This window comes from Hesperophylax consimilis, chromosome 4 (genome assembly GCF_061612785.1).
Source record: "Hesperophylax consimilis isolate HC1 chromosome 4, BYU_Hcon_1.0, whole genome shotgun sequence".
Taxonomy (NCBI): domain Eukaryota; kingdom Metazoa; phylum Arthropoda; class Insecta; order Trichoptera; family Limnephilidae; genus Hesperophylax; species Hesperophylax consimilis.
Window position 1 is genome coordinate 39471501 of NC_142839.1, and position 19996 is coordinate 39491496.

At 35.1% G+C, this 19996-nt stretch overlaps 1 protein-coding gene across 1 annotated transcript in view; it reads right to left on the reverse strand.

Moving 5' to 3' along the window:
- The window catches only part of LOC149424708 (sodium/potassium-transporting ATPase subunit beta-1-like), a 50230-nt gene that overhangs the window by 11443 nt on the left and 18791 nt on the right, over window positions 1-19996 (reverse strand). The window contains exons 2-4 of the mRNA XM_089631476.1: window positions 5205-5333; window positions 2532-2660; window positions 1085-1266 (exon numbers count right to left, since the gene is read on the reverse strand). Coding sequence (XP_089487602.1) covers window positions 1085-1266; window positions 2532-2660; window positions 5205-5333 — 440 coding nt within the window. The remainder of the gene's footprint in view (window positions 1-1084; window positions 1267-2531; window positions 2661-5204; window positions 5334-19996) is intronic.

Below are 19996 nucleotides of genomic sequence, written 5' to 3' on the forward strand. Positions count from 1 at the left end.
ATGTTGGACGAGACAGGAAATATGATAATTTCCAGTTCACAGTGTTCAGACAACCATACATCCTCCCCGTGTTTAATGATTTTGGGTGCTAAGATTTTACTGTTTGCTTTGTTATTATTGTTTGTTGAAAACGTGGACGTTTCAAAATGGGATTGTTGAGTTTTTTTTGGGTGAAAGGGACTCGACAAAAAGCATTTTGTTTTGTTTACAATCTTATGATTCTTGAGGTTTCTAACTACTTTTAATTTCGACTCCTGCCATCAATTACCTAAGTCTAAGGATGCAGTGTTTGCCTCCACACCGTTCAGTTACATACCTCCCGCATGCCGTCGAAATGGTGCAGCGTCTGGTTCTTGCTCACTTCTTGTTTTCAGTGAAGTCTCCTACTTTGTTTAGTTTGACGAAGATGCATGGCGAGCTGTGGCCGTGCGAGTAGGAGTCATTGGGTGTTTGCTCACTTCTTGTTGTCAGTGAAATCACTTACCTTGTTCAGCTTGACTAAGATGCTTGGCGAGCTGTTATCGTACGGGTAGGAGTCATTGGGCGGTTCCTGCTCCCATTTGGTTACCAGTGAAGTCTCTTATCTTGCACAACTTGACGAAGGTGCATGGGGAGCTGTAGGAACTGTTAATTAGCTAACTGTACGAGTAGGAGTCATAGTTGGGTTCCTGCTCACTTCTTGTTATCAGTGAAGTCTCTTATCTCGTTAAGTTTGATGAAGATGCACGGTGAGCTGTGGTCGTATGAGTATAGGCGTAAATGGGTGGTTCCTGTTCGCTTCTTACTGTCAGTGAAAACTTTTACCTTGTTCAGCTTGACAAGAGGTGCATGGCGAGCTGTGTGTGCGTACGAGTAGGAGTCATTGGGCGGTTACTGATCACATTTTGTTGTCAGTGAACTTTCTTACCTTGTTTAGCTTGATGAAGTTGCTTGACGAACTTTAGCCGTACAAGTAGGAATCATTGTTGTCATTGAAGTATTTTACCTCGTGAGCTTGAGGAAGATGCACAGCGAGCAGTGTTCGCACGAATTGGGGTAATTAGGCGGTTCTTGCTCAGTTCTTGTTGTGTGTGAAGTCTCTTACCTTGTTCAGCTTTACAAATATACATGGGGAGCTGTGGTCGTACGAGTAGGAGTCATTTGTGGTGCACGGGTGCCAGGAGCTCACGTCCACCTCACACACGCTGCCAGGGGTCGGCGGGCGGTCGAAGTCGCACACCACTTGGTTCCTGCCTCCACCGGGGAGGTTCTTGTTGTTTGTGTAAACTGCGAAAATGAGCATTAATTAATTATTTCACTGTAAGATTTATTAAATAAAACTTGACTTAAATATATCTACATTATCGCAGTGAATGATGAAGATATCGTTCAATCGAAAACCGGAGTTTCTATGAATCGTAATATCTTATTGGACAGCGCAATTATAGTAATTTGATCGAGGCCATTAGGCTCGCCCTGAATCCCAGAGACGTGCGACTAATACTCTAGACAAGGGGAACAAGCATCAAGTAATAATTTCACTACACAGAAATGATCTAATTTAATAATAATTATTATTATAGTCAGAAATGACTTCATTTACTTGATTTTGCCCTTTAGAAAGCTTAATTATTTATTTGGTAGTTGGGAATGTTTGTTTTCATTGTGTGGACTGTCTGGATTGTTTGAATGAAGCCATTGGGGTGCTTTCCTAGATCGCTGACCACGAATCAACTGGATTGCATAAATATCTGATAGTATTTGATTACTCCTTGACCTTATTTTTGTACAAGTACTTATCTTGTCAAATGTTAAGAATGTTAAAAATAAGAAATCTTGTACTGTAAATGTATGATTGATTTGTTGTACAATAATTTTATAAAAATACAGACCCTGCAGATAGGTAAGGTAAACTGAAATTATGTCTGAATATACGTTTTCAATTTATGTTCGTATTCTCAGACTGAGATAACAATTGAAATGAACTGGTGTTATCTATGTATTTATTGCACGACTCAGCTTTCCATACTTACGTAGATAGGTAAGTATGGTTTTCCAGGCTGTTATGAAAAGATAAAATAAAAATTCCGTTGAAGTTTTATTGCATTTATATCTATGATGAAACTTACAATTTTCTTTTTCATGTATGAACATTCGTTTTGACCATAGACATCTCGATGGTTTTGACACGTCTATTTGTTTGATTTTAAAAACATTTTTATATTGTCCGTTATCTTTTCAATAATCTCCGATGAATCTCCTAACAACGACACTGCTCTTCAAAATCATTCATTGGACATCAACACCTCGGCCAAATGTCGCCCCAAGTGGTTCGTTACGTTTGGTTTTCTACGCTATCAGGGGTGCCCGGGTTCATGAGGTGAGGTTACTTCTTCACGTCCGATTTATCAGATTTTTTCAAGCATCGATTCGATTCGTTATATATTTTATTCGATATATTGACTCGATAACAGAACACTGGTAAACTACCAGCAATGCTGCAGAATGATTTTTTTGATTTATTTCAAAAAAAAATTTCGGGGGATACTTACGTTCTAGGAACTCGTTGAGCAGGTTAACCCATTTATTAATCTGAGTTTTGTTTTTGGAGTCATACCAGATGAGGGATCCTTCTTCTGTCTCATCGGACAGGGGGCGGAAGCCTACTCCGGGATTTGTACCTGCGGAAAAAACAACTTATTATAATTATTACTGATTAAATGTCCTTGCAAAAAAAATAGGTAAACCAATATCATGATTTTTTTCGATGTCGTTAGGTAACATTTTGTTGACAGAGTTTGTAATACATTTTCAGATAAATACAAACAATATTGGATAATCTTAGATATGGGATGATTTGAACGGTTGCTGTACTTAATCGTGTGACTTAAAATAACCATAATCACAGATATGTATTAATTTTGTCATTCGATTTAAAAAAATCAATTGGGTGCTAAAATGACTTGGTTGAAGACCATTACACCTAAGTATGAGGACAAACGTTACAAATAAAATCAAATACACACATTGTAGTCCTTCGTGGTCGAGGGGTAAGGCTCTGGAGGTAGTGGGTTCAAATCGCGGCGTGCGCAAGAAAATTTTATTTGAATAATTTTTTTTGTCACTTCACAATTTACTAAATTATAATATATAGTATATTTGCGGCACGTTCCATAGTGGAATATACTTTCAGTATCGTCCTTGTGTAAGACCACCATTAAGAATTGAAACGTTGCTTGCACGGAGAAAACTTACTGATGTGAAATACTGTTAATGTATTAAAAATTATTCGTTTTCCTGTTAAAATGGGACTGCGGGCCTATAACGATTGAATTGAAAGAGTTCGTGGCAAAGTATCAGTCACCAGCAAATATTTTATGCGAAAGGCGGAACTCGTGTTCATACAAATACTGATATTGATACTGACAAAATATATTGTACTATGAAAATAACACGTGTTCTCAATATATTCTGAAGGCCTAATACTTTATCAGGAACCGTAAACATGTTGTCACTTTTTTAACAGGATCATTTTTCTCCGCGTGATATGAATTTCGCCGTGTTTGATGACTAGATCTGAATAACCAGGTACTTTTGCATCAAAATATACACCGATTGGGGATGCCATAGTCTTACTAGCTTCAGATGTTGGGACTCACATTGGCGGTTTCACATTTAAAAAAAAATTCATTACGGATGAAAAAAAACTAAATTAAAAAATTAAAGTAATGTTTTCAACAAGTTGATAATTAGGCGCTACTAGCTGTAGCAGTTTCCAGGTAAACAGAATGGCTAATTGAAACATCGACGAAGAAAATTAATTGTGTTTTTTATTGTTCTCCCTCGCGGCTTGGAGTATGGTCGTAAAACTGATCCCGAATAAAATACAAGTTTTATGCATTGATTTACGTGTAATAAAATGGTTTTATGGATTGCATGTCAACTTTTTTTAATTTGTCAATTAACTCATTACATTAAGGACGGGTTCTTTCAGAGAATGTGAACGATTCTTCAAATTTCAAAGTTAATTTTCAAGTTCTGTGAAAGTTCTTTTCTAGTTCTGTTATTATTTCAGTTCTGTCAAGTAACTGGCCCATAGTGATATAATAACAGAACTTGAATAGGACATTCACAAAACTCGCAAATGAACGTTGAAATTTGATGAAATGTTCAAAATCTATGAAACAACCATCCTAACAGATGCGAAGCATGTTTTCACAAATATTCAAACTTACTTAATATAAGTAGATCGTGAATCAAAAATGCTTATCAAAAATGAATTGTACCTTTTTTCCCAGTCTACCACACTAACAACCTCGCCAAATGTCGATCGTGTAGGACCAACATTTATTCCGTACTGCTGTAATGTCATCCGATTTCAGAGAAATGCATATGAAGTCCGCGTGTGTGTACGTGTTTGCCACCATTTGGTAGAATGCATTGTCATCGACAACGAGTCTATTTGCCGAGTCTCAGCTCGATAATGTGTCGGGAAATGGGATAATTTCCGTTTTAAAGATTTGCATTCATTCAATATTGAAAACAAAAGTGAAATTCTAATAGATGTATTTAAAAATAAGACCATACTTGTTCAGTTATTCTAAAAATGAATTTCGGGTTGGTAAAATTGTTGAAATAACTTCAGTTATTTTTTAATCAAAGACAATATTAACCACTGACTCTAAAACGAAAAATGTATAATAGAAAAAGATTCGGTAACATCTTGGAATTGAACCCAGAACCTTTGTCTTGCCGGGGTATGGCTCTGACTACTAAGCTAATCGACTGTATCAACTTTCGTCATTTTTAACTGTATTGTTCGATTAAGAACTACCAACATTATCTTAATTTTATTAAAGGATATTTTCTTGCTGTGTGTGGTGGTGGGAACGACGAATCTTACGGAATCAAGAATTGATTTTGATCAGTGACATAACTATACTACTTTTGACATTTTTTCTTGTAATGACAAAATCGAATATGGAAAATTTTTTTTTTAAGAAATTTATATATTTGAAGAAAATTCTTGCAGGAGAGCATTAATAATTTTCAATGGGCCACTTTTTGTGGTATATGTGGGTCCATTTGGTGTGACTATCCAGACAAATTTTTATCAACGGACAACGGGCTTGGAAAGGATAGGACGATCGGATGGAAGAATCGGTTGGTCTGTGTCTTTAGGCAGCTTCAGGACCAGCAGAAAATGGTATTAAATCTCCGCTTACCAATAATAGAGGCGTCCAACTTCCACTTTGGCTCCGTGTCGCTGATGGTGGCTAGAAGGCCCTTCATGGATATCGCGAAGAGGGCGGCCAGCACCGCGTAGAAGATGGCGTAGAACAGCAGGAGTTTGGCTGAAAAATTAAAATATTTAATTATGCTAATAATGGAAACGTATTCTTGAAGGGACGGACGTGTGTTGTGTGTCCGAATTAATCCTAATTTTATCATTGGTTTTCTTTTTTTCGAAATTTTTTCTTTACAGAACAACTCTTTTCTACACTAAGACAATGTCCTATAAAATGCGAACAAGCAACACTATAAATACCTACAATGAAATCCTTTCTTTACAGACACTCTTCACTAGGATAATGTCCTATAAAACGCGAACAAGCAACACTCTAAATACCTACAATGAAATACTTTCCTTACAGACACACTTCACTAGGATAATGTCCTATAAAACGCGAACAAGCAACACTCTAAATACCTACAATGAAATCCTTTCTTTACATACACTCTTCACTAGGATAATGTCCTATAAAATGCGAACAAGCAACACTTTAAATACCCACAATGAAATCCTTTCTTTACATACTCTCTTCACTAGAATAATGTCCTATAAAACGCAAACAAGCAACACTCTAAATACCTACAATGAAATTCTTTCTTTACAGAGACTCTTCACTAGGACAATGTCCTATAAAACGCGAACAAGTAACACTCTAAATACCTAAAACCGACAATGAAGATTAAAATGCGCTAATATCAAAATAATGGACTCAAACGGTCGTTCTTAAACAAAGTATTACTTAAACAATGTAATGGAATCATAACTATTTTCTAACATACAACTTAAGGTTATACGACATTTGGAATCGTCCCGCTAACTAAAACACTCCTTATGTAGATAGCGATAAGGTTTAAATTTACACTTAACACCAGCCGCCTGTCATGATTTATACAAGAAATTTTTTTTTCTAAAAAGTGTGTTTTATTTAATTTTACCAAGTTCAAGTATAAATATTTAAATGTTTTGCGATCATTTTCCAAAGTACTTTATTGGCCACATAATAAAATAAAACTCTAACCGGAAATAAGTAGGAGATTTTGATGTTCAAAATAGTTTTTATGTGCCCGATACTTCATTTTTTCTGGCCTTATAAAAACATTTATCAAATAATTATCAAAACCCCCTAGATTCTACTCTCAGTTTTTAATTAAAGAATATAAAATATTTCCAACTATCAAATTTTCAATCCATAAACAAATGATTTAGCATCAATACTAGTACTTCGCCTTAATGCAAGACCCACATAAAAACTAAAATATGAAACATTTTGTTTAGAAATATTGAACAGCAATATAGCAATTTTCAACTCCTCTCCTTTGCTTGTGTCGTCTGTATAACAAAAATGGTAAGTTCAATGAAATTGATATATTCTGATACTCATGTTTAAAACTGAATCAAATGGCATTTTATTTAAAAATAAAATAATAAAATTTTGAACTAATTACCTACTGTTATTTTTCGTTTGTTCCTGATGTCTACATGGCGATATATAATTATATATTTCTGTCTCCAATACTCAACGCATATTGAGAACATTTTGTAAATGGATTCATGACATTATTTTTATTTTGCGTCCATCAATATTTATTATATGTTATAACTCTATTATTACACTAAATGTTCCTAAAAAACAACAAATAATAAATTTCACTGACCTGTCTAGGGCTTGGAGTCGAAATTTCGTGTGTAAATTAGCTACATCGGATTTCCTTCAAATCGATTTAGATCGCAGGGATCTAAGGATTTTTTGTTCAGTTACAAAAAAAAGTGGTAGCATGCCGATTTCCAGATTAAATATTGACGGTCAAAATAAATCGAGAACACGTTTCCTTTTTCTAATAAATATAATGATGGAGTGCGACAATATCAGTATGTCAATATCAATATTTGTATAAACACGAGTTCCGTCGTCCTCGTAAAACATTCGCATATAACAGATACTTTGTTATGAACTCGTTAAACCCCGAGGTCCCGTTTTTAACAGGAACACGAATAATTAGCCCAGATTATGAATAGATTAACAGTATTTTATATTGGTAAGTTTTCTCCGTGTATGATAAAATGTCAATCCAGAGGTGTAGCGACGCGCGGGGCTAGATAATGCTCACGCTAGGTGTTTTAAATGCAAAATTAAAAAAAAAAATAATGCTAAAAAATAATACTAACACAATGTTTAAGTTTTTCCTGGTGATCATTTTTTTCCTTCCTACTTTTTCTAATTGTTGTTTAAATTTTTTTTAACTACAAAAAGATTGTTGCCCGCTGTGTTACTAATAATTATTAGGTATGTGTTCATTACCGAATACATTATTTATAGCCAGAAAAAGAATTTATACTTGATTCGCCCGTTTTGCATTTCATCTGTCTGTAAAATTGTTTGTACGTTCCGTTTCGGTTTCAGGATGGAAGCCATTTTAATTGTTCAGTAAAGATTCTTTTTTCAAATGTAAAATCCTCGGACTTTAATCGGCATTCCTTTCAATATTATGGTTCTTTTATATCTTTATATATGTATCTTTATCTCTATCTCTGCCACAAGTCGCTGTCCCTGTCCCTGTTCCTATCCCTGTCTCTTTTTTATATCTTAATCTCTGTCTCTGTCTCTGTCCCTGTCCCTGTCCCTGTCTCTGTCTCTGTCTCTGTCTCTGTCTCTGTCTCTGTCTCTGTCTCTGTCTCTGTCTCTGTCTCTGTCTCTGTCTCTGTCTCTGTCTCTGTCTCTGTCTCTGTCTCTGTCTCTGTCTCTGTCTCTGTCTCTGTCTCTGTCTCTGTCTCTGTCTCTGTCTCTGTCTCTGTCTCTGTCTCTGTCTCTGTCTCTGTCTCTGTCTCTGTCTCTGTCTCTGTCTCTGTCTCTGTCTCTGTCTCTGTCTCTGTCTCTGTCTCTGTCTCTGTCTTGTCTCTGTCTCTGTCTCTGTCTCTGTCTCTGTCTCTGTCTCTGTCTCTGTCTCTGTCTCTGTCTCTGTCTCTATCTCTATCTCTTTCTTAGAAAAAAAGAAACGTCATTTCCTCAATGACAATTGTTTTGACTTCTGTATTTTCCTGAAATAATTGTGATTTATGATTAAGTAGATGGGTATTTAAGTACCTACATACAAATCTTATGATTTCATATGACGGCCGGCGTGGTCTAGTGGTATACGCTTTTGACTACAGATCCGAAGGTCGCGGGTTCGAACCCGGCGTGCGCAAATAAATTTTATTTGATTAATTTGTGTTATTTCACAATTAATTAATTAAAAATAATATATAGTATATTTGCGGCACGTTCCAGAGTGGAAGATACTCTCAGTATCGCCCTGGTGTAAGACCACCATTCAGAATTGAAACGTTGCTTGAAATGGCTTTAGCCGTGTTTGGTGACCAGATCTGAATAGCCAGGTACTTCCCCACCTTCCTCTTCCCCATCTCCCTCCCCTCCCCAATACCCTCAGCCTCACAACATACCCCAATTGGGGATGCCATAGTCTCACTGGCTCCAGACGGGAGCAGTTGGGACTCTTGTGCGGTAATACTGTAAAAAAAAAAAAAAAAAAAATATGGAAATTTTATTTACTTATTAGATACTTTCTTTTTTAGTCTCTAGGTCTACTGTTCATCGAACTTCGAGTACAAAATTATACAGGTAAAAATAATCACGGCAAATGCATCGATGTAAAAAAACGAAAATAACAAAACCTTTACCACTTTGTGAAATCCAAAGCATATCCTAAGAAATCTGTTTGAATAAAAACATTCATTGAATATAATCATGCCCGATGTTAAACCGAGTGAATCGACAAAGGAATATTTTTTTGATATTATAATTAAACGAATTAGAGTTTCACTTAGCGCCCGATCAGGAGCCGTGAAGTGGAATGACGTTGTATAATTCTGTCGATTTTTCCAATGGAAAACAAAACCAACAGGTAACAAACAGGTTCGGCGCTTCGCCCACCGATATATGCTACTCGTAACTACCCGCAGTCGGATTTTAGTGGTTAAATCCCACCTGAACTAGAAATACTGGATTAAACTGATTCCTTTCAGGCTTAGACAGAGGAGCCTGATTCAGGTGCCTACAGGTGTAGAGTCGAAATGGTAATTATATGAAATTCCCTCGCTAGAAAAAAATAGCAAAGTATGCTCCGAAAATGATTAAAAACATATTTTGTTCTGTTATGTAAGACGTGCCAAAAATTGGGGGTACAGGGGGTCCACAAGAGTGGATCCCATTTAGGCCAATTTTAGGCCACATTTTTTGGGTTATTTTTTTGTGGTTCATTTTGTCACTTTTTGTGGCAAAATGTAATTGTAATGTAATAGTTTTCATAGTACAACAGTGATGTGATATCTAGGGAAATTCTGAAATTATCCAGTATGTTCTTGACAAAGAGGTCAAATTCGGGGGAAATCTTAAAACATTCTGAAAATTTACTCACACGAAATTATGCTGGGGAATTAATTATCTGGAAACTCCCTAGCCACCCTCCCCCCCCTCGTGGATTTGAAAATATTGTGGGTAATTGGGGAATGAGTGTCTTTTATGAAATTCTTTTCAAACTCTCCCAAGGATTTATAAATATTGTGTGGGGAATTAGTGGATTCGAAAATATTGTGTGGAATCCAGTACTGAGCAATCGAGAATATTTCACACGTACAAACCCATTCTGAAATCTAGGAAAATTTCGGTCTGAAAAATCAGTATTAAGAAAGCAAGGGGTGTCCAAAACAAAAAATCGGAGCTCGGTCAACGGACAAAAAAGTTTGGGGACCTCTGATCTAAACTAAACTGCCGAAGTATGTACTCAATCGTAAAGAGAGTAATAAAAAACACCATGTGCAAATTGGAAGCTTACCACAGACAGTGGTGGATTAGCTCTGTTGAGCAGTTATCTGATCTATGTGATAAAGTAAAATGATGAAAGAATGTATAAAATTAATACAAGCTCTAGAAGCGTCTAGAAGAATATAAAAGTAACAGATATAAGTATATACAAAATATAATAAACAAGTATAAGTAGACGTAGCTTTTATTAATATGGATTGAAAAAATATGAAAGTATAACCTTCTTGCACTTACACGGAGAAAACTGCAAATTTATTACAAATCTGGTAAAATTATTCATCTTCCTGTTAAAAATAGCACTGCAGGCCTTGAATGAATGAATTGACAAATTTTCTAGCAAAATATCAGCGTAGAACGAATGAGTTACGAGGATGTCGAAACAAGTGTTCATAAAAATTCTAATATGGTCGCATTTCGTCTTTATAATTTAATGAACACGTGCTCCGAATATTCTGAATGTACTGATATTTTATTAGGAAATGGCTTGCTATCAAGTTTTTAACGGGATTTTAATAAATCAATCGTACTCATTTTTCTCCGTTAACTTTCCATGTCGGTAAATATAATCTAGCTACAAGCGACTGTTTGAAAAGCTCAGTCCTGGTCTTTAGGTACAAAGGAGTGTTTTAAATGCTCAGTCCTGGTATCTAGGTACAAGCAAGTGTTTTAAATGCTCAGTCCTGGTATCTAGGTACAAGCAAGTGTTTTAAATGCTCAGTCCTGGTATCTAGGTACAAGCAAGTGTTTTAAATGCTCAGTCCTGGTATCTAGGTACAAGCAAGTGTTTTAAATGCTCAGTCCTGGTATCTAGGTACAAGAGAGTGTTTTAAATGCTCAGTCCTGGTATATAGGTACAAGCAAGTGTTTTAAATGCTCAGTCCTGGTATCTAGGTACAAGCAAGTGTTTTAAATGCTCAGTCCTGGTATCTAGGTACAAGCAAGTGTTTTAAATGCTCAGTCCTGGTATCTAGGTACAAGCAAGTGTTTTAAATGCTCAGTCCTGGTATCTAGGTACAAGCAAGTGTTTTAAATGCTCAGTCCTGGTATCTAGGTACAAGCAAGTGTTTTAAATGCTCAGTCCTGGTATCTAGGTACAAGAGAGTGTTTTAAATGCTCAGTCCTGGTATCTAGGTACAAGCAAGTGTTTTAAATGCTCAGTCCTGGTATCTAGGTACAAGCAAGTGTTTTAAATGCTCAGTCCTGGTATCTAGGTACAAGCAAGTGTTTTAAATGCTCAGTCCTGGTATCTAGGTACAAGAGAGTGTTTTAAACGCTCAGTCCTGGTATCTAGGTACAAGCAAGTGTTTTAAATGCTCAGTCCTGGTATCTAGGTACAAGAGAGTATTTTAAATGCTCAGTCCTGGAATCTAGGTACAAGCGAGTGTTTTAAATGCTCAGTCCTGGTATCTAGGTACAAAGGAGTGTTTTAAATGCTCAGTCCTGGTATCTAGGTACAAGAGAGTGTTTTAAATGCTCAGTCCTGGTATCTAGGTACAAGCAAGTGTTTTAAATGCTCAGTCCTGGTATCTAGGTACAAGCAAGTGTTTTAAATGCTCAGTCCTGGTATCTAGGTACAAGCAAGTGTTTTAAATGCTCAGTCCTGGTATCTAGGTACAAGAGAGTGTTTTAAACGCTCAGTCCTGGTATCTAGGTACAAGCAAGTGTTTTAAATGCTCAGTCCTGGTATCTAGGTACAAGAGAGTATTTTAAATGCTCAGTCCTGGTATCTAGGTACAAGCGAGTGTTTTAAATGCTCAGTCCTGGTATCTAGGTACAAAGGAGTGTTTTAAATGCTCAGTCCTGGTATCTAGGTACAAGCAAGTGTTTTAAATGCTCAGTCCTGGTATCTAGGTACAAGCAAGTGTTTTAAATGCTCAGTCCTGGTATCTAGGTACAAGCAAGTGTTTTAAATGCTCAGTCCTGGTATCTAGGTACAAGCAAGTGTTTTAAATGCTCAGTCCTGGTATCTAGGTACAAGCAAGTGTTTTAAATGCTCAGTCCTGGTATCTAGGTACAAGAGAGTGTTTTAAACGCTCAGTCCTGGTATCTAGGTACAAGCAAGTGTTTTAAATGCTCAGTCCTGGTATCTAGGTACAAGCGAGTGTTTTAAATGCTCAGTCCTGGTATCTAGGTACTAGCAAGTGTTTTAAATGCTCAGTCCTTGTATCTAGGTACAAGCGAGTGTTTTAAATGCTCAGTCCTGGTATTTAGGTACAAGCGAGTGTTTTAAATGCTCAGTCCTGGTATCTAGGTATAAGCAAGTGTTTTAAATGCTCAGTCCTTGCATGAAAGATTTTGGAACGATTTATCCATTACATCTTGTGTTCAATATTATGAACGAATGTTATTTTTCATGAGTAGGTGCTATTTATTCGTATTCTAAATAAAGACGTCAAGGTATTTAATTATATATTGTGTAGGTATACGAGCATACCACATAGATGGTGTGTGGAGGGTCTTATATTTAGGGAAAGGAAGGAGAGAGGAAGGAAAAAGTTATGAGGGGTGGGTAGGAATCTGAGGGTCAATGCGTCCAGGAGTGTCGAACGTAAGAATTCATTCCTCCCACTGCGGTACAAGGCGATGGGTCGAGAGAGAGTCTGGCTGAGAGGTCAAAAGTTCTTCCTCAACCTGTCTCTCGTTTCGACCCGCCACCCAGACAAACCTTACCTCATGAACCCGGACACACCTGCTAAGTCACCAAACGTAGCGAAACACTTCAAATTAAGATAATATATTATGTAGCGAAAAACCCGATTACGTCAATTTTTCACGAAAACAGTGCATATTTTCAAAATATAATTCGCATTCATATTCGCTATAATAACAATGTGATAAAGATTTCGCAAAATATCAACGCTATTAATTTTTAAGACGGTAGATATCTAAAAGTCATAATTAATTTTGAAACGAGGAATAAATTAGATTTGAATATTTGTATTAACGAAATCAGGCCAACCAATAATTTGTGCGATATTGAGTTAATCTCGTACATTATTATATCGATATTTCAAAGATGGCTATTATTTTTTTTTTAATTAAGATAAATTTTGAGGTTAATGATGATGTTTTCAAAGAAGCTGCGACTTGAGTTTTTGATCAGATTTGCATTTATTAAAATTATACAGCCGTAACTAATCGTTGCAAAGGTGTCTATTTATTTATTTATTACAAAATAATACAAGATTTCAAATTATAAGTATGCAATTTTTCCCTCCAACTATTCAATTACTTCTTACGGTGAGCTCCAGGAGTTCGTGTTTATGAGAGGAGTAAGTATATACAAAAATAAAATAATGTTTAATAGGTGATGTGTAAACAGTATTCAAAGTCTTAAAAAACTACAAACGTTATTCAACATACAAATTAACATAATGCAATATACTCGTACATAATTTTAAAGAATTAGTATTATAACAATAGGAAAAGTTTTTGTTTTTAAATGTTAGATAGTATAGGTTGTATGTGTACACTAAGGGTTTCTGTTACCTTAGTTATTTTTTTTAAATATTTTATACTAGCTGACGTGTACCCGGCATTGCTAGGGGTTATCCTTAGGAGGATATACATATACCATGAAGGACTTTTCTGTAGTCCTTTTTAAGATATACAATTCCGTAGTACATTTTGTTGATGTAACTCGTAAGGTTTAGCCAGGCAGCGTTAGCAATTTGAGCGCCCGAAAATATTTTTTACGTCTTGAAAACATCGACTTTTCTCTAACTTTTATAAATATTATATGCATATTTTACATGCATAAACTTTCCGGAAGAAATTCTCTAAATTATAGTGAAAATCTTATCAAAATCCGTTTCACAGTTTAGAAGAACAAAGCGCACAAACAGACAGACGCGGATAGCGACTTTATTTTATACTATTTAGAGATTATTGCAATATAGTTGTGAATGATGAATACTTGGAGCATGTGGATAAGTTTTTGTATTTGGGAAGTTTGTTTACGAGAGATGGAAATACTGATAAAGATATTGAAAGAAGGATAACCGCAGGTAACTTCATTAATGAATGACTGAACGCGGTGGGTGTAAACAAAAAAAATGTCCAAAGAAGCGAAGCTAGTAGTCCACAATGGAGTGCTGGTACCTACCCTGATGTATGGCAGTGAGGCATGGAACTGGCAGAGAAAGAATGAAAATCCAAGGAGAGATTTAATTATTATTCCACTTTTGCGGCATAATACATATTATCTTTGCCTATTACATTTATACAGAGCGTTAAGGAACGTACTCTAACCAATATTCCTGACATTAAGTAAAAAATGTAAAATAAATTTTTGTTTCAGGTGAGTTTTTTGATGATTTTTTTTATTTTACAATTAAAAAAGAATTGCACATGTCACTGGTCACTTAGCCGAGTAACCTCTCAACCCCTCACATCGACCCCAGCTGTCCGACTTTTACTGATTTTCTATGCTTTTGGTTAAGAAAAAAAAAAAAAAAATGTCACCGTCATCAAAAATTTGCGAACTCAGGCATTGAGCTCTCAGGCTCTGACGAACTCAGGCACTAAGCACCGATAATCAGAAAGCCGAAACCCGCGTCATTTGTGTTCTTACACATAGACCTAACAGTCCTAACACATCGCCCTTGAGATTATTTTTCATAAAAACGGCACAACATAAAAATACAAATCATCCGAATATTATTGATTACTTCCCTAGGCGTTTACTGGTTTTGACAAGGGGAGCCAAATTTTTTCATGCGCCAGGCGCCGTTTGGCTCAGGGTCAGCCCTGTCAGCAGCGTTTAGCCTGAAGAAGATTCTTTATTTATACGCTTCCTCGAGACATACAAATTCTTTCTTTGTTGGCATATTGCTAATGAAAGACATTCATTCAAAGCAACCCTATTATTATGATTATAGGAATGGTAACGGGTAACCTTAGTCAGTGTTGATGGCGTTGGCGTCTGCTCAACGGCTACCTAATATAATTTTATATACTTATAATAATAATTATTTTATAAAAATCAGTACCCAGATAGAATGAGTGGTAAACAGCAGTGGTACAAGGTTTTGGAAATAATGACAATGATCGGTACCAAACGGACCAACCGATTTCAATGATATTTTGTGAACGTGTTTGGTTGGTTCCACCTTGAAATATATGATAGTTTTTCATCCGATTGTTGAGATTTATTTTCAGATTTCTCATACAAAAATACAGACAACCACAAATTTTAACTTCTCTACATAGAAGGCGGTTTGTGGCAGGACAACGTCTGCCTGGACCCACTAGATGTCACCTGTGACAAAACTGTGTGAGATAAAAAACGTGCTTTTTTTTAAAACAACAGCGTATTCTGTTGGATAAACATGTTTATTTTTAAAACAGAGCAATCAGTTGGACGTAAAAGCAACACGCGCTATTGTTTCTCCTACTGTACAGACAGAGCAACGCGTGGCGGGGAAAAGGTAGTTAAGGCGAAGCCTAATGCCAAATGAGTATTTTGATTAATCTTTATAATGAATTGGTTTTCATTATGAATACCAAAAAATATTTTTTAAATAAATTGAAGGTTTTCCTATCGTTTTGCTAGAGTAGAATACAAATAAAAAATAAATTACTCAATCAAAAATATAAATGTAAACTACTAAAAAAATATTTATCCAATAGATATGTATGACCGCATAAAGGAAACAACTTAAAAACAGTATTATAGCTAAAGATTATCTGTGACAGTTTCAGTTGATTAACTTTTTTGCTTTCTTATAAAATTATTTACAAAATAAATGAAAACCAGTTTTTTGCTTGAAATCGAACGTTTTTAGACTCCGTTTGTCAAGCGATTTTAATGCCTATTACCTACGATGTAAGGTATACAAAGAATATACACATTTTGGCTTGTAGCTTCCTCTTAATGAACGTGATACACGACACGACAAGGTTAGGACTAGAATAGGAGCGCACTCTGAATTTATTTTGAATACTTTTCTAAATCTTTAAAAAAACGTTCATTGCCAGATCTTTCAGTCCAGATATTTCGGTTGCTACGGGAGTCTTGTGTATTGTCAGAAAAAAGTAAACAAATTGTCCAAAAACAATATATTTTAACACACGATAACGTGCCAAAGTTTTCTAGTGGTCGTATAATTATAATTCTGTGTGATTACGATATCAACTGATGAAACCGCTGCGCTGGGACCGTAATCTAATTGTAAATCAAAATTATATTGTAATTCCTGCGGCATTTAAAAACAACAACATCCAAATTTCTTGATCTTTTCCTAAGCTGTTCCGTATCGAATAAACAGTTTAAGCTTGTGTTACGTATTGATACGCACTAGAAATGTAGATTTTAATGGAAACCAATATCGCCATTGACTGATATATTTTGATTCTAGCCCAATTAGCACGCGCTCTGCCAGGGTCAGTCCTGTACACGGAAAAAAATGATGATGTTAAAAATATGATAGCATGCCAATTTCCTGATAAAAAATTAGTCATTCAGAATGTATCGAGAACACTTGTTTTTTTTCCAAAAAATATCATGACGGAATGCGACAATATCATTTTGTCAATATAAATATCAATATCGATATTTGTATGAACACGTGTTCCGCTGTCCTCATAAAACATTTGCTTTTAACTGATAACTTGTTAGAAACTCTGTCAATTCATTTGTTAGATGCCTACAGTCCCGTTTTTATCAGGAAAATGAATAATTAACAGTACCTACTTTATATCAACAAGTTTTCTCCGTGTACAGGCGCAATTGGAGCAGTCGGCTCCGGGCGCCGACTTGCCAAGTAGCTAAGGCGCTGATAATACCTAACACCTGATACAGCGCCCTTGAGATTTTTACTAGCGCCTGTCTCTCTTATACTTGTATCGCCATCTTATTTGAAGTTCACAATGATGATGAAACAAAGTTTTGTTTTGGGATATTTAACGCCCAAGTTAGCAGACTTTTGGACCACGCAACACGTCCGCATCGCTTTTTTTTGGGTTTTCTTTATTCTAAGTCTAAGTTTAAATAGTAGGTATCTGTAATTTTAAAGACAATATTTTTTTAGGATTTACTCTTAAAATGAGTACGGCTGACTTATTGAAATCCTGTTAAAAACGTGATTGCAATCCATTTCCTAATAAAATATTAGTTATGCAGGTTTCCCTTTTCTGATAAATATAATAACCATATGTTACAATTTTTATGAACACGCGCTCTGACATTCCAATAACGGTGACCGGATAAATCACCACAATGATAATTCATCACATCTTTAAAAAGTTATATAAAGTCATGGAAAGTGATGAAACAAAAACTTTATTAACTGGGTTAAGTAGGTTAGGTTAGGCTAGGTTGGGTTAAAAATTATTTTTTTCATTGTTTCTACTGACTTTATACCTATCACGTTTTAAAAGTGGGTTGAATTGTCACTGTGTTGAGTTATCATGGAACCCCCAATAACATATATGTTTTACAGACAGTTTGTTAGGAAACCTGTCAATTTATTCGTTAAAGGCCTGCAGTCCCGTTTTTAACACCAATACGAATAACTTGACCAGATACTGAGAGTCCGAATACGATTCATCAAAAAGAACTAGCTCCTCGCCCGTGAACAAGTAATGACCATTGCCATACAAGCCTTACACTTTACAGTATCCGTTTACCCGTGGATCGAAACGGTACCTTATTTTTAGACTTCATATGTATGCATACCTTTAATTCAAAGCTGTAAAGTTAATTCAGAAAAAAGGAAAATTATGTTCCCTCTACATGGAACATTTGCAAAGAAAAAAATGTTTTCGGTACAGCAAAAACCCTAAAGCCCAGCTTTATTACACCAATATTGGTGTTAATATTATGTTAAGTTCACTGTTCACCTTACACCGCATTTATAAGTAAGGGGTTAGAAGATACGCTTCGGCCTGGAAATATACTACATTTCAGAACTTAGAGGAAGTAGAGGAAATCAAATACTTGGGCATTATAATAGACAATCGACTTAAATTTAACTGTAACTTTGAATTATTAGCCAAGAAAATGCACATAAGGTTAATTTTAAAGAATAATAAGAAATAAATTAGATGTAAATACAAGTAAATTAATGCATAATGGTATGGTAGCATCTAATTTAAATTACTGCTCTAGTGTCCTTTTCTTGTGCAATCAAACACAGATAAAGAAATTGCAAATAATTCAAAATAGAGGCATGCGAGCAGTAAGGAATTTTAGTAGGTATTCTAAGATAATTATTATGCACAAAAAACTAGGAATGTTAAGTGGAGACAGCTAATAATTTAAAAAACCCCAATATTTATATTTAAGCTGAATAATAAGATGCTCCCGAAATACATGTTTAAGAATGTATATTTTAATTTCGCAATACATGGCTACCCCACGAGAAACTGTGGAGATTTTAGACATCCAAAAACAAATTTGTCAGGAACCCAAAATAATCTCTATCTTAAATGATTTATGTCTAAATACTATAGAGAATAAGTTTTAGATGTATTTTAAAGTATCCTTAATGTCATAGAAATAAGTTGTTAAAAGGTTTATACTAGATAAAAAGATGTAAATTTTTTTATACCTAAATAAAAAACATACGAACAAAGAACGGAAATATTATTCCATACGTAGTAATGCAAAATCATGTGTATTAGTTTGAAAATTTGGTCGCCTAGAAATGTTTCAGATGCTTTAATTAAATACTGCGAGTAGAATACATCTTGGCCTTTGAAATAATCGAGTATTTTTTAGATAAGTCTTTTTATAAGCCCAGACAAAATAATGTATAAGGCCCATGAAAACTGCTTTAAAGTTCAAAATCTCCTACTTACGAACCCATTTTCGGTTATGATTTTATTGTATAATGTTGCAAATTAAGTCATCTATAAAATGATTGAAAAAAAAAATATTTATGCCTGAACATCCACAAAATAAAATAAAAGGCAATTTTTGGCCATGTTTTTTTCTTGAATAAATCAAAACAGGCGGATGGTGTTAAGCGGGAATTTAAACCTTATCGCCATCTACGTAAGGGTTGTTATTGATAGCGGCTCAATTTAAAATATTACACGACGTAGTTCATCGCCTTAACGTTTTTTGACTACGTTTATGAACGATATTACTCAGGCATTAATTTCAGGACTTACACCAGGACGAAATGGAAAAGTATTGTTGACTATTAATATTATGGTGGCTATAAACCAGAAGTTTCGTGACCATAAACCAGGTTATTCTCAACATTTCTATTTTACTTCCTCTCCTCCATTTCTTTCAGCGTTAACAACATTCTCTGTGAGTCAAAAGTGAGATGTCGCATCAGTGATAATTTGTAATTGGGTAATTGAAATCTTCCTACATTAGTGCAGGGAACTAAGGTAATTGTGCTGTATTGAATCCCAAAAATATGCTGTCATATTGAGTACGTAAAGTCAAACAGGTAGTATTTACCTACATAATATTTTACCAAATTAGATTAATAAATAATATTATATTTATATTTTGTGTTTCCATTGTTAAAAAATATAATACGATACTAATTATGTTTACTAGGAATGTAGCAATCCATGTTGTATACCAGAAATAATGTCACATGTAAAAAAAAATGTCTTAGTTCTAAATTTCCCTATATTTCCCTTTTCTCTAAGATTTTTTTCTTCCCTATATCTAGGGAATTTTCCCCAGACAGCACATCACTGGCATTTCCACTATCTCCGGGTAATTAGGATTTGTTCACTGTGTCACTTTTTTAAATTTAAGTTAGTTAACGCTGAATTACAATGGAGTAAGATATTAATCCATTTCACAACACATCTATAGAATAATTTATTATTCTTCATTTTAAATTACGTCATGGAAGTTAATGTCTTTGTTATCATTTATATAAATCATTACCTAACTGTAGGAGTGACTATGAAATGTGCACTCACTTCTA